The sequence below is a fragment of the Phyllostomus hastatus genome, unplaced genomic scaffold, assembly GCF_019186645.2.
Source record: "Phyllostomus hastatus isolate PE091 unplaced genomic scaffold, TTU_PhHast_1.1 phas_scaffold_39, whole genome shotgun sequence".
Lineage (NCBI taxonomy): Eukaryota > Metazoa > Chordata > Mammalia > Chiroptera > Phyllostomidae > Phyllostomus > Phyllostomus hastatus.
This window is the reverse complement of record NW_025334028.1, coordinates 5,769,986-5,795,943: the sequence shown is the minus strand read 5'-3', so window position 1 is coordinate 5,795,943 and position 25,958 is coordinate 5,769,986. Positions and strand designations below refer to the sequence as shown.

Sequence of the window (25,958 nt, the reverse complement as noted above, 5' to 3'; positions counted from 1 at the left end):
TGCACTTATCAGAAAATTGGAAGCTACCAGTATGATTCACTTAATGTTTCTCTTGGACAACTCTACTCTCTATGGCCTGCTTCCACCACTCTGCCTCTCCATGGTCCCAGAAGGAGTGAATGCTTCCACAGGGGATCAGCACTGTCCTTAAAATACAGTACCTATTCATACTCAGTGGCTGCCTACTCACAACTGAAACATTTGCCAGACTGGGCCCCTCTGGGAGAAGGAAGTTACATACCCAGGCTGCAATGCAGTGCTTGGTGTAACATAGGCAAACAATAATTATTTGGTGAATAGTGATGCAGTTCTTCTACTAGACTGAACTTGTGTGAGGCTAGGCACACAAGATTATTAACCTGATCTTAAGTATAACATTTATGACTAGGCATTCATACATGTGAAATGTCCCACGGGTAATTCCAATTTTCAAAGTATGACAAAATTTTATACTATAAGGGTAAGATGCAGGGCACTAATGCCATTCCTGCATATGTGGGGCGTGCATTTATTTCACAGTGCACATGAATGCTGCTGGATGGGGTTAAAATTATAGTCTGTGTGGTCACGCCTGCTCATTTGCAGGTAGGCACAAAGACCAGGTGGATCCTAATTAATTCTGGGAATGTCCTGGGGTTTTCACAAACGATTGAACCAATCAACTGAAAAAGAGAAATGCAAGTCAGATAAAGAATACAGGTTTTTACCTGAAAAATGCAGAATTTCAGAAAGTAAACGCACAAAAAATATTTATGTAACAATTGACACTTGACTGCCATAATGTTGCTTCTCCTTGGGACGAGGGTAGCTTTTACATTAAGCTCAGGCCAGAGGCAACTTGGTTAAGCTAAACACTTTTGCGGATGTGAAGGCAGCCTGGTCCTGCGGCTTTATGGTTAGATGTTGGGTGAGTATATGAGTGGAATTAGATTTTCTGTGAGGAAATTTTATGAATTTGACTCAAGACACCAATGTATCTGGTATCTAAAATTAATGCCATTAGTTTTTAAATTATTAATATAAAGGCAATCACTATACCTAGATAAACTAGGGGGATTTGCATAATACTTGAAAGGCTTTATCTGGTTAGTTGGATATTTTAATTATTAATTCTATGGATCATATTTTAAAAATTATCTAAATCTTTATTAACTATTGAATAGTGGAAGGAACTTATATAAATAAGTGGTACGTATATACTCATTTTTCAAATTTCATTCTTTATTTTTTCTTTCCAATTATATTTTAATTATGCTGTTACAGTTGTCCAAATTTTTCCCACTTTGCCTTCCCCACCCTAACCCCCCCACACCCCCATTGCTTTCCTAAAGCAATCTAACTTCTTTGTTCATGTCCATGGATCAGACATATCAGTTCCTTGGCTACTCCATTTCCTATCCTATACTGTATACCCCCAAGGCTATTCTGCAACTACCAATTTCTACTTCATAATCCTCTCACCTCTTCACCTATTTCCCCTAAGCCACCTCCTATCTGGCAATCATGAAAATGCTCTCTGTATCCATAATTCTTTGTTCCTTTTGTTTGCTTAGTTTGTTTTTTAGATTCAATTGTTGATAGGTATGTGTTTATTGCCATTTTATTGTTCAATTTTGATCTTCTTTTTCTTAAAATGTCCCTTTAAAATTTCATATAATAGCCCTGGTTGGTGTAGCTCTGTAGATTGGGAGTGGGCTGCAAACCAGAGGGTCACTGGTTTGGTTCCCAGTCAGGGCACATGCCTGGGTTGCGGGCCAGGTCTCCAGTGGGGGCCACGTGAGAGGTAGCTACACATTGATGTTTCTCTCCCTTTCTTTCTCCTTCTCTTTTCCTCTCTCTAAAAATAATTAAATAAACCCCTAAAAAATAAAATTTCATATAATAATGGTTTGATGGCAATGCACTTTTTAATTAATTAATTAATTAATTTATTTATTTTTCTTGTCTGGGAAGCTCTTTATCTGCCCTTCAATTCTCAATGATAGCTTTGCTGGGTAGAGCACACTTGGCTGTAGGTTCCTACTTTTCATGACTTTAAATATTTCTTGCCAGTCCCTTCTAGCTTGCAAAGTTTCTTTTGAGAAATCAACTGATAGTCTTTTGGAAACTCCCCTGTAGGTAACCAACTTCTTTTCTCTTGCTGCTTTTAAGATTCTTTCTTTACTTTAAACTTTGACATTTTAGTTATGATGTGCATTGAAGTGGCTCTCTTTGAGTCTATCTTGTTTGGGACTCTGTTTCCTGGACATGTCTGTTTCCTTCACCAAATTAGGGAAGTATTCTGTCATTATTTTTTCAAATAGATTTCTAATTTTTTGCTCTTTCTCTTCTCCTTCTGGATCCCCTATGATGCGAATGTTTGTATGCTTGAAATTGTCCCAGAAGCTTCTTACACTATCCTTGGGGTTTTAAAAATTTTTTTTCTTCTTGTTGTTCTGATTGTTTGTTTTTTGTTTCCTTATGTTCCATGTCATTGATTTGATTCTTGGCTTCATTCATTCCACTGTTGATTCCCTGTAAATTGTTCTTTATTTCCATTAGTATATTCTTCATTTCTGACTGGGTCTTTTTTATGCTGTTAATTTCCTTAAGTATGCTTATAAACAGTATTTTGAATTTTACATCTGATAGACTGATTATCTCCATTTCATTTAGCTCTTTTTCTGGAGTTTTGATCTATTCTTTCATTTGGACCATGTTTCTTTGTCTCCTCATTTTGGCATCCTCCCTGTGTCTGTTTCTATGTATTTAGCTAGAGCTGCTATGACTCCCTGTCTTGGTAGCATGGCCTAATGTAGTAGGTGTCCTGTAGGGTGCTGTGGCACAGCTTCCCCTATCACCCAAGCTGGGTACTCAAGGTGTGTCCTCCGTGTGGGCTGAGTACACCCACCTTCTGTAGTTGAGACTTCATTGCTTTTGGTGGGTCAGTGGGAGAGATTTACCCAGGCCAGTCAGCTGCAAGGACAGTTGTGACCAATGACCACCAACTTAAACCCTTCGTGGAGGATCAGCTGTGCAGGGACAGGGTGGTACTCCAACATGGTCTGTAGCTGTCCATTGGGTGTGCAGGCTCTGGGGTTTCCTGGGTGCTTCAGACCAGGGTCAGCCCCTACCTGTATTCTGCCTGAGGCTACCAATCATGAGCTATAAGCAATCTGCAGATGGCTTCTACTTGTGCTTGGCTTGGAGGTTCTCAGGTGCAGCCAAACTGTGATCCAAAGTTGGCTGCTGCTAGTGATGGGCCTGGGGCTACTTAGCCAGAGGTACATGGGCTGGGGGCTCACTGAGGCTGGTTGTTGCTTATTTGAGAGAATTTAGGAACATGTGAAACCTGGGCCACTCAGATGGAAAGCCCCTGTTAATAGCTTGGGTGGGCTGCAAGTTGGATGGGCTGGAGCCTCAGGGATTCCCCAGGGTGGAGTAAACCTTGTGAGCCAGGTTGATAGAGTCTGAGATATGACCCCCTCTGCTGGCTCTGTGTTGGGACTGCTCAGAAAAGGAACAATGGCCTCTGACTGACTCTCTGTCTGGTAGAAAGCTGTTCCGCAGCTCTTGTCCTGATTCCAGCCGCTTCTGTTCCTCCCCATATGTTTCCAGTGCCCTTCAAGTTGCTGCCCTCATACTGGAGCTCACAGGGAGTGAGTCTGAGTAAGTCCATGTGCAGGCTCTTTAGGAGGAACTGCTTTGGACTCCAGTAATTCCTTTCACCCAATCAAATCCTGCTGGTATTTACAGCCAGAAGTTATGGGGACTTATCTTCCTGGCACTGGAACCCTGGGCTGGGGTGTCTGGTGTGGAGCTGGGACCCCTCACTCCCAAAATATTTTTCCCAAATATTTATCCACCAAATGTGGATGTGGTACCAGCCTGTTCTATGTTTCCATATCTCCTATCAGTCTGGATGGGTGTGTTTTCGTTACTTCTGTAGTTATTGAACTTCTGTTCAACTGGATTACTGATGGTTCTGTAGTTTAGTTGTAATTTTGATGTGGTTGTGCAAGGATGTGAGTCATGTTTACCTATGCAGCATCTTGACCAGAAGGCTGTAATGTACTCTTTTACCAAGGCAGGCCTCCCTCCTCAGAAGTGCATTAACATTTTTTGGGGAGTTAGTATTTAATGTCTTGAATTACAGTTATTGAAGCTGTCTTATTCTAGCCTCTATTTTGTCATTTTCTTACTGACTTTTATAATTCCATAAAACTTAGCTAGTGCTTTCCATGTGGAAGGTCTAACTGCATGTGGAATCCAACTGATGTGAATTTAGTACTGTCCTGATAGTCAGGAGCACTGGTCCAGATACTCAGCACCTTTATCTCCAGTCCATTCATTTCTCCAAGGCTTGACTCTTACTCCTGTTCTCCCTTCCCCTCAGCATCATAATTTGCTTCCCTGTCCTAACTTTGTTATGCTTAACCTACATTATGGTGACTGGACTGACTTGACTACATGTACGAAGCGTCTTAATAACATTGTTTTACTTAATCCTCATAATTTATGAAATGGAAATCATCAGCTCCACTTTTAAGATGCTAAAACTGAGGCTGAGGTGAGACTGAATGCCATGTCTAAGGCACTAGTAAATGGCAGAATTAGGATCTGAACCTAGATCCATGTAATGTCTGATGTACCCTGGCTCTTCCTAAACTTGCCTTTCAATCAGAATTTTTTTAAAAAGCCCCACTTTAAACTAGTATACTCCTTCCTCCCCAATGCATTGAAACAGAAACATGTATAATTATCAGCAAACTGTTGTGAATCCAAGTATTAACATAAGAAGCAAGAAGACCTCAACAGGAGTTGTCATATAACTTAATCACTGGGTAGAAAGGTTGAACACTGCAACAACATAGAAGTGTGATGAACCTTTCCCATGAATGTGTGGAAGAAAACCTGGATTCTATTGCTGGGTCTGTCTCAAGCTTTCTTTGTGGTCTTGGGCAAGTGTCTTTCCCATCCCGTCAATATTCCGGGGTAAGATGGAGATGATAACACACAGCGCCTACTTATTGCACTGGTTTGCTAGGACAGATGATTGAATAGATCAGAGAGGTACAATATTTCACATGATAACTTGCACTGTACCAGGTTAGGAGGGAAGCTGCAGAGATTCTGGGGGAGCAGATGGATCTCTTTGTCCTGTTTTCTTATTTTGAAATGGGAGTGGAATGGATGTATGGTCAACAGCTCTTCCTACTGTAAATGCTAAAATTCTACTTGAGCTTACGGGAGCTGTTGGTTGCTTTCACATATTCTAGAAATAATTGGCAAATATGAGTTTACTATTCTTTGGGACAGACGTGGGCCAACAACGACTCTGCTGACATTTGTCATTCTTTAAACATAATAGCATACAGTTATTAAGGAATCACAGCTCACAACTACAGCAGAGATGAACGCCAGTCACTTTTCTTGACTTGGTCAACATGCTTTTGAAATGTCCTAGGTCCCGCAAGCACGTATTCAGGGCAGAGTCCTTTTTAGCGGGAGCGGGGTGAGGGTTCACGTCCAGAGTAAGTGCTGGCGCATCGTGGGGGTCACCTCGCGCTTTCCACCGCGGCATATCTGATATTTGGTCATAAATTTACGTTAGGGTTGCTTATGTTGCCGAGTTTTAAAATAAAATGATCTGAATTGCTGATGTTTATTTTAAAGTCTACCTGTGGAAGTGCGTGGGTCACCTCGAGGTCACAGGAAACTTGAAGATGAAAAGTGGCCACATGAGAAGGGCCGGGTCGAGTCAAAGCTTCACCAGCCACTCCTCAGAGCAGACGCGTAATTTTCGCTTTTAACGTATAATGAGGTCTGCCAGGCCTTGCAGCCCAGCGAGCGAGCCAGCCAGTGTCAAACCCTGCCAGACGGCGGTCCCCGCGGGGGTGGAATTGCCCAGCCTAGCTCCGTCCCCACCTTCCCGGGGGACGGGGTGACCACTCTTCTCCAAAAATCTCGGCGCTTAGAGTAAACAGCTCTCTTTAGAAGCTAGTTGACCCGGAACCCTCCAGTCCAAGGAAGGAGATTAAAAGTGACAAAGAAAGGGGCGGGAGGGGGGGCTCCGGAGCGAGTCCGGGGAGCGGAGCAGGCGTCTCCAAGGAGGGTTGGGGGTGGCGGGCACAGCCCGCCGCGCGCTCGGGTAGCGAGGGGCTAAGGGGGTGGGGGGACGCGGGGCCCGCCTGGGGTTTTGGAGCAGAGCCGAGGCGCCCAGGAAAGGGCGGACCGGGCCGGGGGGCCGGAGTCCCGGGGGCGCGCTCCGCCTAGCGCGGGCAGCCACCGCCTCCTGCCGCACGTGCGCTGTGTTGTGCGCCGCCGCTCCTCCCCTCTTTCCCTCTGTCCCTCCCTCCCTCCCTCCCTCCCTCCCTCGCCGCCGTCCCCTCCCCCGCCGCCGGAGCGCGAGCGCCGCACCGCCCCGGCCGCCGCCGCCGCCGCCGCCGCTGCCGAGCGCGCGAGACTCCCGAACAGGTGGCCGGAGCCGCGGGCGCGGCGAAGGGAGAGGAGAGGCGAGCGCGGGGAGGTGAGGGGGCCGGGCCGGGCATGCGAGCCGAGTGGCTCCCCGGCGTCGCCTGCCCGCGCCCCTAGCTGCTCCCGGGTCAGCGGCGCCGCGGCGCCGCGGCGCCAGCCTCCAGCACCCGGCCCGGGCCGCTCGGCTGCCGTCAGCGAGGGGCGCGGGCTGGCCCCGGCGACGGTGGCGGTATGAAAGTGACCGTGTGCTTCGGCAGGACCCGGGTGGTCGTGCCGTGCGGAGACGGCCACATGAAAGTTTTCAGCCTCATCCAGCAAGCAGTGACCCGCTACCGGAAGGCCATCGCCAAGGTGAGGGGCCGGGGGCGCGCGGGGCGCAGGGAGGGGGAGGGGGTAGGAAAGGCTCCGGGATCAATATGGCGCTTCCTGGAAAGGGGAGGAGGGACACGCTGGAGGCGGGGAAAGGGAAAGTGCGGCGGCCGCGCGGGCCTTGCTGCGCCCCCCGCCAGGGGCTGCTGGCTGCAAACTTCTCCACTTGGCCGGGCCCTCGAGCGCAGCCCGGTTGACCGCGAGAGACCCCGTGCCCCCGGGCCGAACGCCTCTCCTCCGAGCTTCTGCCTGGGGCTGGCGTGGTGACAGGCGCCCCTCGAGCGGCCGGAGGAGCGGAGCCGAACTCGGCGCGGGCAAAGCTGGCCCGGATGCCTCTCCCCGGCCTCCTGCAGCGGTTGAAATCCAGCCCCAGGCCTCTCCCCATTCCCAGGCCTCGCGGGCAAAGCTGGGAGAGGGAACTTTTTTTGTTGGGAGGAGCGTGTAATCATTCCACACACGCTGGAGAGTGGCTGCGTGTCTGCTCCTTCCACTCCTGGGTCCCATCGGGGAAGGACCTCAGCCTCGAGCCCTCACTCCCTGCCCGCGCGCTTGTCTCGGCGTTGTGGGCTGCTGTGTGGGGGTCGCGCGGGCCAGCAGTCGGGAAGGCTGCGGGAGAGGGACGCGCGCTCCACCAGCTCGCGTGCGCGGCTGAGCTCAGGAGCTCATCGATGCAGAGGCTCGGGAGCAGGGCTCCATTGCAAAGCACAAGCCTGAAATCAGGCACTGAATTAAAAGTTTTCTTGCCGAGGCCCCAGCGTGGACCGATCTGGAGCTAGCTCCATATGGTGTGGAGACTGCGGAGCCTGGGCCTGATTCCGGAGTTGAGTAGATTTCCCTTTTTCTTGGTGGAGTGATAACATTGTCTCCACTTAACTGCATTCCTGTACAATGTGTCAGAAGTGAAAAGGCATTTTGTTAAATTGTTTTATCTGCTGTGTCTGTGTTTGACAACAGCCCAGCTCTGAAGTTTTCTCTCAAGCACCTGAGGATATTTCCTTTGAAGTATGAGTAATGTTTGGTGGAAAGCATATTCACTTTAAAAATTTTCCATATTTTCCCCATAGTGTAGTCACCTGGCTGCTGTTAACTTTGGGACATTAGGTGAGGGGGGACGGTGGCTTTGTCAGCTTGAGTGTGTACAGGGTGCAGTGGGTGGCATCCCCCCAATTTTCTCTGAAATTAAGGGAAAAAAAGCCCTTTTACATATTATTGCTTTTAGTATATACTGGAACAGTAGCATAAATTTGACCCTTTAAAGATAATGCTGGGGACATTGAGGAACCTGACACAATGATGGAAGGTGTTGACTTTATTTAACAGCTCTAAAATGTACCTTACAGTTGACTGAACTCATATTGAAAATCAAATAAAATTAGCAGAAAGTAGATACTTATTTAAGTTGCAGTGCTAGTGGTGGGGCAGGAGAGGAGGAGTGGTGATGGTGGGTAACAGTACCCTCTACACCTACATTTACTTTTTAAAGGATTGCTTGTGAATGACAGTTTATGATTTAAGTGTTCTAAGACAGTAATTGGGTTGCACGTGTGCCCTGGAAATGAACAAAATAAATCCTGAAAGAAAAGAGGAATATGCCCTGGCTGGTGTGGCTCAGTAGATTGAATGCTGACCTGCGAACCAAAGGGTCACCATCTAGGGCAGTGCCTGGATTGCTGGCCAGGTCCCCAGTAGGGGGTGTTTGATGGGCAACTGCACACACTGACATTTTTCTCCCTTTCTCTGTCCCTTCCTTTCTCTAAAAATAAATAAAATCTTAAACAAAAATCTGTAAGAAGAATATGATAATATACACTTTGCAGTGTGCCTAGGTTCCTGAGTGGGGAGAGGAGATCCACATTTCCTTGTTTGAAGCATGTTTGAAATGTTCATGCTTAAATTAGTTATTTACATGCTTAAAATTAGTCATGTTTCATTTTGCATACAATACACATTGGTTGAATAGTCTTTTTGGGAGATAAAAATGTAGTTGCTTGAGCCATTTGTTCATTATACAAAACTTCTTAAGCATTTGCTATGTCCAAGGCACTGTTCTAGGTGCTTGACATGTGGGGGACCCACTGGCTGCTTTGTGGAAATTGGACTGTAAGAATCTAGGACAAGAGACTCCATGGCCTTCCAAGTGGAAGAGGCCTGTGGTATGGTCTGGTGTGGTGTGGACTGGTGTGCTGTGCACTGGATAAAAGGAAAGGCCTCTAGATGTTAGCTAAATGGAGTTGTGAAGCCTCAGTGATAGATCTGGACCTTTGAAAAAAATATTAATGGTGGTTGTTTCACAGTGACCTGGGAGCACGGAGAAGGAAGTGCATTTTTCTTATAGAAGTCTTGGAAGCCACCCCAAAGAGAAGGGGCACTGGAGCTGGGTTTTGAAGGAAAGTTTATTACTAGGTTGGGAAGAAAGGAAGGGTTATTCTTAGGGTGATGGTAGCATTGGAGTTGGAGAAAATGAGAGGGAGGAGTCAGAAATCATTCAGGGGTTTGCAAAATTATTCAGATGCTCTTTAAGTTCAACTCATAGCTCAGTAGGTGAATTTTAAGATGGGCTTTGCAGTATATATGTAGTTCAGTCATTGGATCCCACCACTGTTGACTCAAATGTTTCAAGAACCTGAGTATCTTCTAGGTCTACTTGTATTTTTTCCTCTTAAGTTGTCAAGCAGTGGTTACAATGAAACTTTAGTCCTTCTTCCCATTTCTCCAACTCTATTTAAAATACTGTAATTATGAAGCAACACATATTAACACTTGTTTCAACTTTTATTCTGTAGTCCTTCCTTACCCCTTATTGTTTAGTAGAACAAGATAATTTTGTATTGGGTATCTGGGAAGCTGGAGAGTGGTGTCTAGGTTGCTAGGTAACATGTGGCATGACACAAACTCCCATCTGGTGGGGAAAAATGTGGGAAGATCATATTTATGGCTCTGTATAAAAGCCAACTAAGCCAAAGTGGGGGAAAGGATAAGAGAAAGAAAGGTCTCAAGTCACTAAGGCTTTCTCTGCAGCAAGCATTTTGTGGTGTGCTGGGGCACTTTCAGTATTATATTTGAGCTGTTTTCAGGTTAAACAAATCAATTTTTTCTGACAGTGGAGTGGTGTGACTGAATACCCAAAATATCCTCAATAAGCAGATATTTAAAGCCTTACACTTAGTCATAGCATTTTTTTCCCCCTCCAGTGAAAAAGCTGTTTTTCTGCTTATGATCAATCACTGAGTGGTAACAACATTTTGCCGGTTCATCCCCACCTACCTGTCTTCATCCAGACCCCCTCTCTAAGAAGGGTGATCTGCTCCATGTTGAGAACCGTGTTACATGGACTTTTCTCAAGTGCTTAATGTTGGAGGACTGACTGCCTGTGTATGTGTCTGTTCTTGTGCCCTTGTTCTGACTCATCCGTGGTTCCCAACGCAGTGCAGAGCCCCAGCTGCAGTGGCTTTTTAGTGTAGTGTCCTTGGTTCCTGAGGGCTTTGCTGGGCACTCCTTCATTGTGAGTGAATCAAGGGTGGCCTTGAGTGAGGCTTCCTGTTTTTCTTGCTGTGCTTCAAAACTGGTTACAAGATAGATTTAAGAAAATCTCTAAACTTGTTTAAAAATGTCATGCTCTATGAAGAAATAGACTAAATTTGTGCATTCAAGACACATATGATACAGAAGACAAGACAATTAAAGAAAACTATAAATAACAGTAGGTGTTAGCATTAATTGACAGCAGGATGGTGCTGATTGCTTCTGGATTTTAGAGATGGGAGTGGTCATTATGGCACTGGGTTTGCATTGGGTCTGTTGAGTGGAATGTCTGGCCTTGGTTTAGGGCAGTGCTTCCTAAGTGGGTAGTGGAGTGACCTCAGAAAGCACGTGCTTGGCTGGGGCGTTTGGCTCTGTAGGTGTGCAGTGGGGTCTGGGCATGTGATGTGGAGACTGTTTGCTTTGAGAAGCAGAAGGGAAGACCTTGTAGGACGAGAAGCAGGGTGAACAGAAGTGTTTCAGGCTTGTTGGGCTGTTTTGCCTCCTGTGGAGCACGCGTGTCAGGTGGTGGGCGAAATCAAGCAGAAGAGGACTGTAAATGCCAGGGTAAAACAGGATGGTTCGGGAGGCCTGGGGTATTTGGGCGGGGCAGTAGTGTGGACAAGTGGTCCTCTGGGCAGAGGACTGAAGCAGTGGTATAGGATATGTGGGATCTGCCTGTGCTGCTGACTGCTGAGTAACACGAAGTGGGACACAGAAGGAGGCTCTGGAGGCCAGGAGGAGGCAGGGAGGGAGTTATGGGAACCTCTTACCTCACTGCTGTCTGGATTGGGTGTGGATACCTAGGTTTGTTCACCATTTAACCTCTGGCAAACCAACCCCACGGAGCCTTATTTTCATCATCTCTAAAATGGGACCTCCCCTTGCAGGGCCAAGGTGAGTACTGAATAGGATGATGAATGTGAAACTCAGTCCTGGATCCAAATCTCTTGAATGTCCTTACTCATCAAACAGTTTTAGTCACTGGGAAACTTTCCCAAGTATCTTCTGCCTGTTTGGGTTTTTCTTTTTTGCTTAAGACAGTGGTGTGTATTTTAATTAAAGAACAGGTGAGAATGTCGCTGGCTGCCTGGGCACCATGGCTGTAAGCACAGGTTATGTGTGTGGTGCGTGTGCAAGGCAGGAAGGGTCATAGCTGCAGATGTTGGCTGTGTTCTAGCTTGATTATCTGGGCCTCTGGTTTTTGGGCCACTGCTTCTGTCTCTCAGGCATGGAAATCTTAGAGTTATTTAATAATTTTTTGTTATTTTTTAAAAAGTGACAACTTGAGATTATGGACAGTAACTTTTGAAAATGCTCTCCCTCCCTTTTTTTTCGACCAGGAGAGGACTGTTGACTACTAAAATCATGTAAGTCGTGGTTTGGTGAAAAATCTTGTGTCTGGTGTGAGATTTTTCCGTGAATAACTACATGTTGTTATACACTTAAAAATTTATTGAAACTTTTAGGAAAATACTTACATTATTTCAGAGTTTGAATGACAAAAGAGGCAAGTATAACAATAGTGAAATGAAATGAAATTTTATTTTATTAACACTTTTTGTCTTCTCTCAAAAAGAAAGAAGAAAGTAAATATGTTTGAAAGGCCAGTCTTTCTAAAATGTAAATCTCATTGTCCTCTTCTGCCTAAGTGCCTCTTCCCCCTTTTCCTGGAGGCAGGTCCTGCACCACAGCATGGCTGTCCTTGCAGGAACCCCTCCTGCCTGCAGCCACTCCCTCTCCAGACTCCCTCTCCAGACTCCCTCACCCCCGACACACTTGGACTTGCTAGCATTTTCCTACCTTTGCTCTGGCATTTTTCTCTTTCTTCTGCCTGGAATGCTTGCTTGCTCCTCCCATGACTGCTTATCTGTTGAGCCTCAGCTCAGACCAGTCGCTCTGCTCCTGAAGCCCGCTGAAATTCTCCCCTCTTCTTACTTTTCCTGGGGACTTCCCACAGTGCCTGCAATCACCTGAATGAACATGCTGTACTGTGTGGCACTCTAGTGTGTTTGTCTGCGGAACAGAAGAAGTGTGCTCCTTCTTCCTTCAGGTACAATGCATGAAGGCCATGGCCCTGCTTCAGTCTTAACTTGTATAGCCAACATCTACCACATTGTCATCTTAGAGGCTGAATAGGTTGAGTAAATACCAAGTTGGGAATAAATACATTGTACACATTTTTACATACAACATACACTTTTACTTAGGAGATTATAACTAGCACTTGCTAATTGTAAGGACTTTAATGTTTGTTGCACTTGGCATATTGCCACAAAGAGCTTGTACTTGAAGCTAAGATTTAAGGTGATTTGGGAGTTCCTGGGGTTACTCTTTAGTGTCAGCTATTTTGAAGGAGCTTGGTCTGTTGTTCAGACCAAGCAGAGGTTAGTCTGCTAGAGGTTAGTCCTGGGGTTTGCATTAGTCCAGGTTCAAGGCAGCTGGACAGTGTGGTGTAGGAATCTGGCCTGAAACATACCTATGCTCTGCCTGGAGCCTCTAATTCTGTCAGTTGGGGTCCTTGGGAAATTGCCAAGAGTAAATAGAAAAGTTTAGGATGTGAGATTTGCAGGAAGAGTCTGGCTGATGTGAAGTGCTTCTAGGCTCATGGTGAATGTAGATGAATTGGTCACAGAGGTAACATTTAAAGTCCCACCTGCACCACTAACCCATTGACAGATCCTCCATCTGTCCTGGGAACTTTTACTTCCCTGTGGAGTTCAATGCAAGTTGGTGATAGTGAACACTCAGTAGATGATTACATTTGGGGAGGGATGGAAAGAAATATGTAAAATTGGTCTAGGAAGGTGCTTTCCATAGGTCATTTTTCAAGTGGGGGAGGGGAGCTGGTAGGTTAGGCCAACAAGAGGGGTTTCCTCCTGCTTGGCCACTCATCTAGCAGTCCTGGGTGGGGCCAAGGTCAGGCCAGTAGCATCTGGGAGTCAGTAAGTTTATACAGTTTTACCTATTTTTGGTGTCTTTACTGTTTTACTTGGAAAGTAGAAATGCAGAGTTTCGTGAACATAGTACAAACGTGATTATATTTGTCTTTTAGTCATTATTTTATTCTATTTAGAATTTTTTGCATTAGGAAACATTATGTAAAAATGGTTTTCCTTCGTAGCTCTGTGTCTTCATGTGTCTGGCCTGCTATCTTTATGTGGTTTATGCCATTAAATATTTTTGTTTATTCTTTTTACTCCATTAACAGATAATGGAACTTAGAAATAAAGCTCAAACTTCATATTCAAATTATATGAAATGTCAGTTATTTATTTTTTCTCTTAAAAATAGACTAAAAATTATGTGTAAGGGAAATGAAAACACCTGTCTATACACAAAAAGTACATGAATGTTCATAGTAGCATTATTCATAATAGCCAAAAATGGGAACAACTCATTTTTTAATTGAGCAAACTGTGGTGTATCCATACATTAGAATATTATTCAGCCATGAAAAGGAATGAGGTACTGATACATGCTACAGCGTGGATGAGCCTTGAAAACATGAATTATGAGGGAAGCCACATATTCTGTGATTTCTTATATACAGAATGACCATTACAGGCAAATCTATAAATACAGAAAGCCGAATAGTGGTTGGCTAGGACTGGGGGTAATGGAGTGAGACTACTGATGGCTGTGGGGTCTGTTTTAGGGGGATTTAAATTTGGATAGTGGTGGTGGTTGTATGACTTTGTGAATATACTAAAAATCATTGAATTGTGTATACTTTAAGTGGGTGAATTTTATGGGATGTGATATCTCAATAAAGGTGTTTTAAAAAATATACTACATAGCCACTGCAAATAAAACTTCATTTTTAGGAATTTTATAGTTCTGAGAGTCCCATAAAATATGTATTTCTATGCCAGAGATGCTCAGAAGCCTCAAATGAAAACTGGTCATTTTTAGGAGTTTTCCATACAATATGTTACCCTGCTTTCTTTGGCCTGCCCACTCTCTCCTGTTGCTGCCTGGCGAGCTCTTGGCTGTTGAGCCTCCAAGTTCCCTGTCTCCTTACTGTCCTCTCACGCCTTAAAGCCTGAAGCCAACTAACTGTTCACCTGTTCTCTTAGCCAGAGATTCCTTCCCGCCCAGTTCATCAGCTGACTTTGCTGAATGAAGGTTGATTAGGAAGGTCATAATGGAAGAGCTTTTTTCCAGTTTTTGGTAGTTTTGAGCTTTGGCAAATATCACAAGCTCTGCAAGCCTCTGTTTCCCTGTCTTCATCTTCCCGTATCCAGAAGTCCCGGACTGGGCTCCTGCTGTCAGTCCCCTGAGGACAGACATTCCTGGTCTGCTAGGTTGGTTACAGTGCTCACAGGCCTCTGAGGGTTGATTGATGTGCATGGCTTTTCAGGGGAGCTGACAGGGAACAGACTCTCTTACTCCACCTACCCTCCCAGTGAGAATATTTTGCTTCCCTTAGTTTGGAATGATGGAGATTTTCCTCCAGGTCAAGCACATGCTAGTGAAAGTTAATGTATATTTTGCCTGGAGGCATCCGTCAGAATTCTTTATTGCCTCAAGATAAGTATCTTGTAAAGTAATGTATTTATCTTGTAAATAAATACATGCTCAGAAGTATTCCCTTTGTGAGGTATAACTAAATGTATGATGTGTGTATACATGTTAATACACACATATTCATGAAGCAAATATAAGAGGTTTTAGATGGGGCAGGTAGTATTATTTCTCCCACTTTTTATGTCTTTAACATTCAGACACAGTAAGACTTAATTTTTTGGAACTCAGGTTTATTTTTTTCTGGTATATTGTTTTCCTTATTTGTATTGCATCTCTTTAAATTAGGAAAGTAATAGGGTTTATATTTCTGAAAAGGCCTTTTTGAGATATTTTATCATAAAAATCAATGTTTCTTCTCGAACACTTCAGAAAACAGCTCACTATATATCTCAAAAGCTTAAAATAGCTAACTACTGAAAATGTTATAGTAACAGATGAAAAACACTAAGGTGATTGATAAGAAAATGGGCTTTTTATTCTATTCATTTTTTAAAAAAGGTTTTGTTTATTTATTTTTAGAGAGAGGGGAAAGGAGGGAGAGAGAGAGGGAGAGAATCATCAAATGTGTGAGGGAAACAATGATTGGTTGTCTCCTGTATGCCCCCAAGTGGGGATCCTGCCAGCAACCCAGGCATGTGCCCCTACCGGGAATCCGACTGGCAACTTCTTGGTCCACAGGCCGGCGCTCAATCCACTGACCCACACAGGCTAGGGCAGTTCTGTTTCTTTTGAGTATATCATAAAAACAAAAAATTGTTCATGTCTGTGTTTTAATTTTCTACATTCAATTTTAAATCCAGGAATAAAAAATAGCCCTGGCTGGTGTGGCTCAGTGGATTGAGTGCCGGCCTGCAAACTGAAAGGTTGCTGCTGGTTCCATCCCTGGTCAGGGCACATTCTGGGTTGCGGGGCCAGGTCCCAGTTGGGGGCATGTGAAAGGCAACCTGCCAATCTTTGGCACATTGATTTTTTCTCCTTCTTTTTCCCTCCCTTCCTCTCTTTCTAAAACTAAATAAATAAAATCTTTAAAAATATAGTAAACTGTTTTCTTGGGAACCTACTTTCTTAATCCACAGGGGCATTGTAATTTATAATTCTGAAGCCTACTGTGCAAAGTCTGGTGTGAACAATAGCCAGGTTCCTGCCCAGCAGTATTATACTCTGCACTGAGATTCTTCTCATGCAGCCAGCAGCACCTGCAGAAGAGGGAGGGGAACCGTGCAGGGTATTATTGGTTCCTGTTGAATCACCAACATGGCAGCTAAGCGCCAAATCGATTCAAGTAGAATGAAGGATTGGTATCTTTACCACTTGGTTTGGGTTGTGGAAAAAACTTTCAGACAAATTAAGAGTTTCTGAATGAGAAATGCACCATTTAAATTGATAAACATTTAAACAACTATGTCTGAAAGACAAATGCTTTCTCTGCATTTGTAGTAAGGAATATGAAATTAGTAAATTTTAAATTAGGAGGGCATGTACTATCAGGAATTTTTTTTTTTCCCCAGCAAAAACCCTGAATTTTCTATGGTGAGTCACTTTTATCTTTCATACTTTATGACCCACTTCTTAAAATACAGATGCTTGCAAAAGTACAATTAGCTGAAGATGGAAAGTTTGATGGTAGATTTTATTTTTCTTCTAGGAAGCAGGCAGGTAAAATGACATGCTCTGGACTGGGGTTCAGAACAAATATCTCTCATTGGTGTGTCTGAGAGCAAGAAGGATAACACTGTAAGCCCAGGATCCTTGGCTTCTAAATATCTCCTACCTCATGGGATGAATTTTAGGGTTCAAACAGAGGATGTAAAAAGAAATAAAGCATTGTAGGAAGCAAAATGGAGTTGATGTTAGTGTACTGTTCCTTTGTTTTTGGTTGCCAGTGATTTAGGGTCACTCAGATAAACTCTGCTGTATTGTTTCTTCTTAGGTCATTAGAACTGCTCTAGATGTGTCAGAGTGAATGTATGGTTAAACTGTTCTTCCTTAAAAAATCATGGAATAAAAAATTATTGAAAAAATGAAAAAATAAAATAAAAAAAAGTTCTCTACCAAATTATGGAAACATTCACCTGCAATTTAAGGGATTGAAAATATCCTACTGCCATTAATTTTATATGCTCCAAATATGTCCACAACAGAAGAGCTTTTTCAGTTTTGTTTTGTTTTTTAAAGTAGTTTTGAACTTTGTCAAGTTCTGTAAGTTCTGTGAGCCTCAGTTTTCCCATCTGCAATTTGGAAATGCTCTCTTTTGTTGGCTTTAATGATTTAATGTAGAGAATGCCCCTGCTATGTAATAGGCTCTTAGTCAATACTAGATCTTTTTCTTTTTCTTCAAGTTTTAAGTATTAGGCACAGTTTTAAGGTTAGGCACAACTTTTGTGGCTAATTCATACAGTCAATTTGATTTTTATTTGGTTTATGCTACCAAGTATCATTTTTTTCAAGATGATTTGTTAAAGGGTCCCTTTTTTCTTCTAAAAGTACTATAGAATTTCCAGTGTTGGTTTTACTAGCATTCATTGGAAATAGAGGAACAAGAATGTCCTGATCACCCAGTTGTTAAAGCCGATTCTTTTACAGATTGAGGACACTTGTTTTTGTCTTACTGTCTTAGTTGTGTGCTTTTTCTTTTTCTTTTTTTTACTATTAGCCACTGTTATTTCATAAACAATTGTAGCTGCCATACTGCTGGATCAAAGGAAATTATGTAAAATTTCTTTGCTGTATTTACAATATTTTAAAAGGCATTGGTTACACATTTTAAAGTATCTTTTGAAACTTGGAAAAACTAGAAACTGTAAATAATATTTTTTTTCCTTTAGCATTTCTTAACTAGTAGTTCTGAGAATGCCCTGGAGCTCAAAGAGATTATCTGAGTTATAAAATAAAAAGGGAAAGTCAACATATTTGTGACCTCTTTAGTCTTTTATGAGACAGGCCTCTGTAAGTGATGTGCCCATAACACTTCTTTTCCCTTCTCCACATCTCAAGGTTGTGGTTTTGGGCAGCTGCAGCAGTGATCAGTGAGCACAGAACATATTTTGCTTAGGAAGGTGGTCGTAAGGGTTGACAGATTGATGCAACTTTTGATACCTTAGTTCAACTGAAGGCACCCAGTGCCAGTCACCTGAAGGCATCACCCTAGAATTGAACTATTCATCATGCTAAAGTGGGGAGTGTTGTGTTGAAGGCTTGCTTGGGTTCTGGGCATGGTAGTGTCCATAAGTCAGAGTCTCGAAGTTGTCAACAGCACGCTGGCTTTGTGTTCAAGAGGGCCATTCCTCTCATTCATATTTTCCACACCAAAATGTTGAAAGTTGTTTTCATTTCTTTGAGGATCTTACACATTTTGTCATTAAAAATGTTTTCCCTCCTCTTTCCATTTGTGTTTAGGGAAGTTGCTAAGTAGCTATTAAAATAATAAAGCTTATCTAGTTGTGCAATGTTCATGATTTGACTTTGATCCCTTCCAGTATTTGTTTTTAAGCATTGTTTCACATGAGTGCATTTGAAATCCAAAGCTTTTAGGAAAGGACATGAAAAAGAGATAGAACAGTATGGGAATCTGGAATTTATATGTAGCTCTTCCCTTCACAACTTCCTGTGTTTTCTGTGCCTTGCTAATGAAAGTGATAATTGATGCTTTCAAAACTTTCCAGAGTGTCCCAGCAGTCTGGAAAGAAAAACTCCCCAGAGTTTTATTTTATTTGTCAGTTATACCTCAATAAAGCTGGAAAGAAAAACTCCCCCAAAACTCTGGGTACCCTGTGAAAAACTCCTCAGATGTGGTACCCTGTGAGTTCTGGTTTTTCCAAAAACAAAAATCACCTTTGAAAGGGAAGAGGTTTCAGACCATTGGTGAAATTCAGGAAAGTGTGACAGGGCAGCTGATGGTGATTGGGAGAACTGTGTGAGGTCCTGCATGCCCTCTTTGAAGGGGACTGAGGCGTCATTGTCCTATATAGCTTGTATCTTCTTCATAAATGTCTCTATTTTTCGTATTACTTGCCTGGATGCTTTCTGGGCAGACCTCATATCTACATTGTAAAGAGCTTCCCCCCTTGAGTTAATGAACACAACTATCGGCTCACATATTTACCTTACGGGTTTTTTTTTTTTTTTTTTGAGAACATTTAAGTTCCCTCTTTTCTGGGGGAGTTTAGACAGATCTTAGTCTGTTTTTATATGTGGGATTTTAGTCTGATGCAGAGAGTTTTTGGTCCTGGGGGAGCAGTACTTTTAGCTCAGTTTTTGCTTTTGGTGCAGTTAAGCTTTTTGGGTCAGGATGGATGATTGAAAGCTCTTGCACAAGAGATGCAGTATCAGGGGCATTGTTTATCTGCCTAGTAGGTTGGGAGGTTGTTGAGAAAGTACCTTTAACAGGATACCTTTTGTGTTTTCTCAGTCCCAGTTTATTGAGGGGTTTCAGAGAGGTTGGAGGAGAACCTAGAAACAATGGTGTCAGGAAATAGTAGTGGCAATCCCACTACTATTGGGAATGGTTTACATTTATGGGGCATTTTGTGTGTCAGGTCATAAATGCTGGGCTCATTACTTTATGTGTATATTCAAATCCCATAGGGTGGTGGCATTGATGTAATCCCAAGTTTACAGGGGAGAACACTTGGGCTGAAGAAAATAAGAAAGCTGCATCTGGTGCATGGCTTGGTCTTCTCTGACTCCAGAGCCTGTGCTGTGACCACCACACCATGCCACGCTGGTGTGGCTCGTGTGTTGGGTGTAGCAGCTCTGTAAGAACAAGTTTTGTTCTCACTTGGGTTTGCATGAATGGCTTGTGGATTTAGAGAAGAAGTGTGCCTTTGGGATGACCAAGTTGGTAAGGGTGAACAAGGCTGGGCTGGCCTTTGAAGACCCTTGATACTCAGGTATGGTTTGTGGACCAGCAGCGTTGGCGTTACTTGGAAGCTTATTAGAAGTACAGAATCCTGGATCCCATCCCAGACTCTGTATTAGAAGTTGTGTTTTAACCAGATCCCTAGACTACAAGTAGGAACACTTGAAAGCATCTTCCAAAATGGAAGCCCAGTCTCCACACAAGCCAAGGAAGCTAGATCTCCAAGTAGGGGTTGGATATTGGTATTTCTACACAGCTTCTCAGTGGCTGTATGTGGTCAGGGTGGTGACTGGCTGGTCTGGAACAGTGTCCAGACCCTGTGGGGTTGTTGTGTTGCGTGATGTGGGACCCCGCTCTTCTTTTTAGCTGTACACAGAAATTTCCAGAATACAAGTTGAGAGGATCAGGCAGGGTGCTCTGGGTCTGGTCACTTTTGTGATAATAGGCCAGTCTGTATATTTTTATTTCTACTTTTGAAGTCAGTTTTTCTGCCTGTTTACTTTGAGTTTTATTTGCAGAAACAATTGACAGCAGCTGTATTAGTTATTTCTTAGGTTTTTATGTGAACTCTTTTTTTTAAAGGAGTTTCCACTAATTATTATTCAGTGTTTTATTTACTGGGTATTTATGATTTTTTTAAACACTGAACAGTTGCCTCTCTCCACACACCCCGACCAGGGATCTGCCCATAACCCAGGCATGCACCCTGTCCCTGGTTTGAACCAGCAACCTTTTGCTTTTTGTAACAGCGCTCAACCAACTGAGCCACGCTGGTCACGGCTTACCTGTTAACTCTTAATCACATCTAGTGTGAGTTTAATAACCATTATACTAATAGAATTGCATTCAGGGATCCAGGAGAGGCACTAAAAAAGAGCAGTGGGATAGTGGTGAGGTGGGGAGGGAAAGATCAAGATGAGTAAGATGCATGAGTGATGGCCTGACTCAGGTGATATCCTCTGGGTGCCCATGACATAGAGAAGCATGGCCAACCAAGATCTTTGGTTTGAGGTAGAGCAGGTAAGAGGGCTCATGAGCAGTGGACTAAATAAATAGTCTTTTGGCTACAGTTTCTTTTCAGCTTGTTTGTCGATATACATCCTTGTGTTGGGGGAACAGTACTGTGAGAGAAGACTGTGAGCACTCCCTCTTTCATAAGTCAGAGGGGAGTGCTTTTACACACATTTTCATTAACCTTCTTAGAACATTCCCATTTAACAATTTCCACCCCCACACCAGGTCACCAAGGGCTACCTGGCTGATGGTGGCAGCGTGTGCTTGTGATCTGAGGTCTCTTGGACTTGAGCATCAGTGAGAGGATTTACTTGCCCATGGATCAGTTCTGTCATCTTCAGCAAAGCATTGTCATTTTTGTTTCTCCTATCAACATGGCTCCTTACCCATTTTATATATTTCTAAAAGTAGGGAAAAGAGGGCGGGTGACTCAGCTGCCATTCTTGCACAGTCAGCCTGGGCTTAGGCGGCCACTCCTGTGCAGGCCTTTCCAGTTCTCTCTCCCCAGGCTCCCGTGGTGCTGAGCACACCAAGCACACTGAGCACCCTGCAGTGTGCTCCCAGGGTTTGTGTTGAAACTGGCAAGAGGTGATTAAAACAAGAAATCACTTCCTTAAGGGTGTTTTCAGAGCTGCAGAGTACAGTTCTTGGTAATAATAATATTTAAAACATTGTCTTCAAATATACTTTAGCTAAAAGAACTTAACTAGTACTGAATATTATAGACCTGATAGAGATGTCCATGTAAGAATTTTCTTTCTTGTTTGGCAGTTTCAAATAGCACATAACCATGAGTTGATTAGCAAAATTGTTGCTTGAAAATTAATGTATATATAGGTATTGCCACCTAACAGGCCATCTGAAACTTAGTGGCTTACAACAACTGTGTAAGGATACCTCATGATTTTCTGGGTCAAGAATGTGGGCAGAGCTCAGTTTGGGGAATCTTCTGTTTCACTGGGGGTTGCTGGGAGATACTCAGCTGGCAGATGACATACATACTCTGAAAAGTCCTAGATGGGACCACTCACATGTCTGGTGCTTCGTGGGGGGTGGCTAGAAACCTGGGCTCAGCTGGGAATGTTAACTACAGCACCTGCACGTGGTGTCACCAGCATGGAAACCATCATAGCATCGTTATCCCTATCTTCTGTGTGCCAAACCAGTCACTGAGTGACCCAGGCTCTGGGGGAGGGGACAGCAGCTCTACTTCTTAATGCAGGGACTGTCAGAAATCTCGTGGCCACCTTAATTTTGACATCGGTATTTGTGCATGCATGTGTGTGTACTGCATGTAGCCTTAAACATTTAATCTTTTTATTGTTTTGTATAATTTTTTAAGATTGTCCTTTTCTTGATCTAGACATGGGTAATAAAATGTATACCCTGAACTTTTGAAGCTGTCAAACCTAAGAAGTAGTTGTATTCATATTTCACGAGTCCAAAGATCTGACAGTGTTCCCAGGCTATGTAGTCAAAAGAGATAATGTTAATAACACCTTAGGTTTATGTGGCATCATCTTCTCAGAGGTTCAAAGTGATTGTGCCACTCATGTTCCCTTTATTGGAATGTCCTGGGAGGTAAATAAGCCATAGCACCCCTGAGTTTACACACGGACAAGGAAGTGAGGTGGTTCCATCAGCCTGCTAATGAGCAGTGTTTGGAGGGCAGCTCTTCAGATGATATGTACTGATCAGAACACGAGTTCTTACGTAGGATCCTGGAAAACAGTGGAGGTCAACTTTAGTATATCCAGTGACATTTTAAGTTCTGTACCATTTGCCAAAGAAGTGTCATGTTTAAAGAACAGTTATTTTTCTAATGTGTGTGTGTGGTTTTTTTTTTTTCTTTTTTTCTTTTTGGTGGATGCTTATAGGTATTGCATCACAGTAATGCTTTAATGGATTAAATTTTGGGTGCTCAGCAGAGACAGAGACAGTGAAAAGGGTAAGGTAGTTATTTTGGCTGCCCAGTGGTGAGTGTGTGGTGTGAACTGAGGGTAACATTTGAAGGGGGAAACCCTTGTCCACTCTGTGGTGTTGTTCCTCAGTCCCCCATCAGGGAGCATCTTCTTGTATTTCTCAGTGATTACATGGAATTTTCAAGGAGAGTTTAAGCATACACTACTCTACCCCTGCTGTTTATAGCCAGACCTTTGAGTAAGATGCTACTCAACTGTAATACTCCAAATGTAGTCTTGCTTACATCCATTCAGTTCTGCTTAAAATGAGCTAGTTTACATGCCATTGAGAGGCATCTGGTCTGGGAATAAACAACTCTTCAGTCCCCATTTGTAATGGCTATCTCCTGGGTCATGAACATCTACCCCAGGTGAAATGACTCACCCTACACATTTCCTAAGGACGGCTTTCATCACAGACTCTCCAGGACAGAGAAGTCCATGGTTCTGCATGGTTTTCCAAGTCCCATTCACACTTACCAGCCTGACAGTGGACCCAGCCCACCTTTTCCTGTTGCTGTCCCACCACTTCTCTCCACTCTGCCCTGAAGAGTGACAGTACTGACCCCAAGGTCATGCTGACTTTTCTAGTTCCCTTCACTGTGTATGTGTTGTCCCCTCACCTGGAATTCTCTCCTTTGTTTTCTCTCTCTCACCTTGGTTTTTCCAGCCTTTCCCTCTGTATTGCTGCCAGGGCTATGGTTTCTTTCTTTCCTTTTTTTTTTTTTTTTTTTTTTTTTGTGCAGAAAGTTTAAGAGGCCTCCTCTTGCCACAGGACAGTTGTGTCTCCCTCACCCTGCCCAGTGGCATTCAAGGCTGTGCTCTGGCTGGGCTTTTCTCTGCCTGGGCACCACATGCCATTGTCTGAGCCCACACTGGGTTATCTCTCCACAGCCTTAGGCATAGCCCAAACTGTGTTTTTCCTCCCTCCCCACCCACAATCCAGAGATTCAAAAATAGGTACACTGAGTTAAAGGGGTATAAAGATTCACTATGTAAACATGTACTTTTTCAAAGGAAGTTACCTCAGTAATTTTGACTATATTGTTACATGTATTATTACTTGGAAATAATGCTTGGAAATTACTTGGAAATAAAAGTGGGTGAATTTTTAAGAGACAAGAAGATGATACTGTTGAGAAAGATTTTTAAAATGTTTTTCTTCAGTGTGTGATTATTCCAGCAGCCATCTCCACAAGAAACCCACAGCATCCTCTGCCTTACACTGCTGACAACTGTGGCTTGACAGGCTGGATTTCCTGTGCTCAGATGTCACCATAAAGATTATGGGCGGATATGCAAGTTCCATATGGTGGATGACTTGTCCATAAAGTGGGTAAAAGAGGGTGAAATATATCCTTTGTGGAAAAACAGGGTCCTTGAAAATTGTAGGGCAGCTATGACTAATGTTTAAAGTTAATAAAGAATACTCTTCTGGCTGTGTACAACTAAAAGTTTTAAAAATATCTTTTAAAAAATACTTTAAAAGTATATATTTTATTGATTATGCTATTACAGTTGTCCCATATTTTTCTCCCCATTATTACCCTCTGCCCTGTACCCCCCACTCCCCCCACCCCCACCAGTATTCCCGCACCTTAGTTCATGTCCCTGGGTGGTACATAGAAGTTCTTCGGTTCTCCATTTGCCATATTATTCTTAATCCCCCCCTGTTTACTTTGTATCCACTGTTTATGCTTCTTATTCCCTGTACCTTTCCTCCCATTCTCTCCCTTCCCCTCCTCTGCTAATAGCCCTCAATGTGATCTGTATTTCTGTGAATCTGTTCCTGTTCTAGTTTTTTGCTTAGTTCATTTTTGCTTTTGTTTTTTAGGTTTGTTGTTGATAGTTGTGAGTTTGTTGTCATTTTACTGTTCATATTTTTTATCTTCTTTTTCTTACATAAATCCCCTTAACATTTTATGTAATAAGGGCTTGGTGATGATGAACTCCTTTAAGTTGACCTTATCTGGGAAGCACTTTATCTGCCCTTCCATTCTAAATGAGAGCTTTGCTGGATAGAGTCATCTTGGATGTAGGTCCTTGCCTTTCATGACTTCGAATACTTCTTTCCAGCCCCTTCTTGCCTGCAAGATTTCTTTTGATAAATCAGCTGATAGTCTTATGGGATACTCCTTTGTAGGTAACTGTCTCATTTTCTCTTGTTGCTTTTAAGAGTCTCTCTTTTTCTTTAATTTTGGGTAACTTGATGATGTGCCTTGGTGTGTGCCTTCTTGGTCCAACTTCTTTGGGACTTTCTGAGCTTCCTGGACTTCCTGGAAGTCTATTTCCTTTGCTAGATTGGGGAGGTTTTCCTTTGTTATTTGCTCAAATAAGTTTTCAATTTCTGGCTCTTTCTCTTCTCCTTCTGACACTCCTATGATTCAAATGTTTGAACATTTAAAGATGTCCTGGAGGTTCCTAAGCCTCTCCTCATTTTTTTTTAATATTCTCGTTTCTTCATTCTGTTCTGGTTGAACGTTTATTTCTTCCTTCTGCTTCAATCGGTAGATTTGAGTCCCGGCTTCCTTCCCTTCACTGTTGGTTCCCTGTACATTTTCCTTTGTTTCACTTTTCATAGCCTTCACTTTTTCCTCTATTTTGTGACCATACTCAACCATTTCTGTGAGCATGCTGATTACCAGTGTTTTGAACTCTGCATCTGAAAGGTTGACTATCTCTTCATTGCTTTGTTGTAATTTTTCTGGAGCTTTGATCTCTTCTTTCATGTGGGCCATATTTCTTTGTCTCTGCACGCCTGTTATGTGGTAGGGGGCAGAGCCTTAGGTATTCATCAGGGTAGGGCAACCCATGTTGGTGGGTTTTAGCCATGTATGTGGTGGAGGGGTCCTAGAAGGAACAATGCTAGTTGTTTGGCTCTCACCCACCTTCAACCACTTCCCCTGATACCCAGAAGCAAACTGGGTCCTTCTGGTGCTGATTCCCCAGGTGGGTGGGTTTATGTACATTCTAGGACCCTGTGGGTCTCTTTAGTCAACTCTATTGTGAGGCTGGGAGTTACTCCTGCTGCCTCAACCCCCACAGATTTTTCCATTCAGAGGTTTTGAGGCTTTATTTCCCCGAGCTGGAACCCTGGGTTGCACGGTCTGTCTCGCTTCCCAGTTGTTCCTCCAGGTTTATCAGCATGTGAATGTGGGACCACCTGCTACACCAGCTGCTGTCATGCTGTGTGTCCTTTCTGCCCCAGTTGCCCATCTCTGCCCCTCCTACCAGCCTGAATGAATGTTTCT

The 25,958-nt window shown here is 43.3% G+C and overlaps 1 protein-coding gene across 16 annotated transcripts in view; it reads left to right on the top strand.

The window, feature by feature from the left end:
• Positions 1-6,377: 6,377 nt before the first annotated feature.
• PARD3 (par-3 family cell polarity regulator) overlaps positions 6,378-25,958 on the top strand; it is a 686,648-nt gene continuing 667,067 nt past the window's right edge. For 15 of the 16 annotated variants that reach the window (XM_045819999.1, XM_045819993.1, XM_045819992.1 and 12 more), the window contains exon 1: positions 6,378-6,807. In XM_045819999.1, the coding sequence (XP_045675955.1) occupies positions 6,688-6,807 (120 nt within the window). In that variant the 5' untranslated portion in view covers positions 6,378-6,687. The remainder of the gene's footprint in view (positions 6,808-25,958) is intronic. The other variant, XM_045819997.1, reaches the window with a different exon arrangement.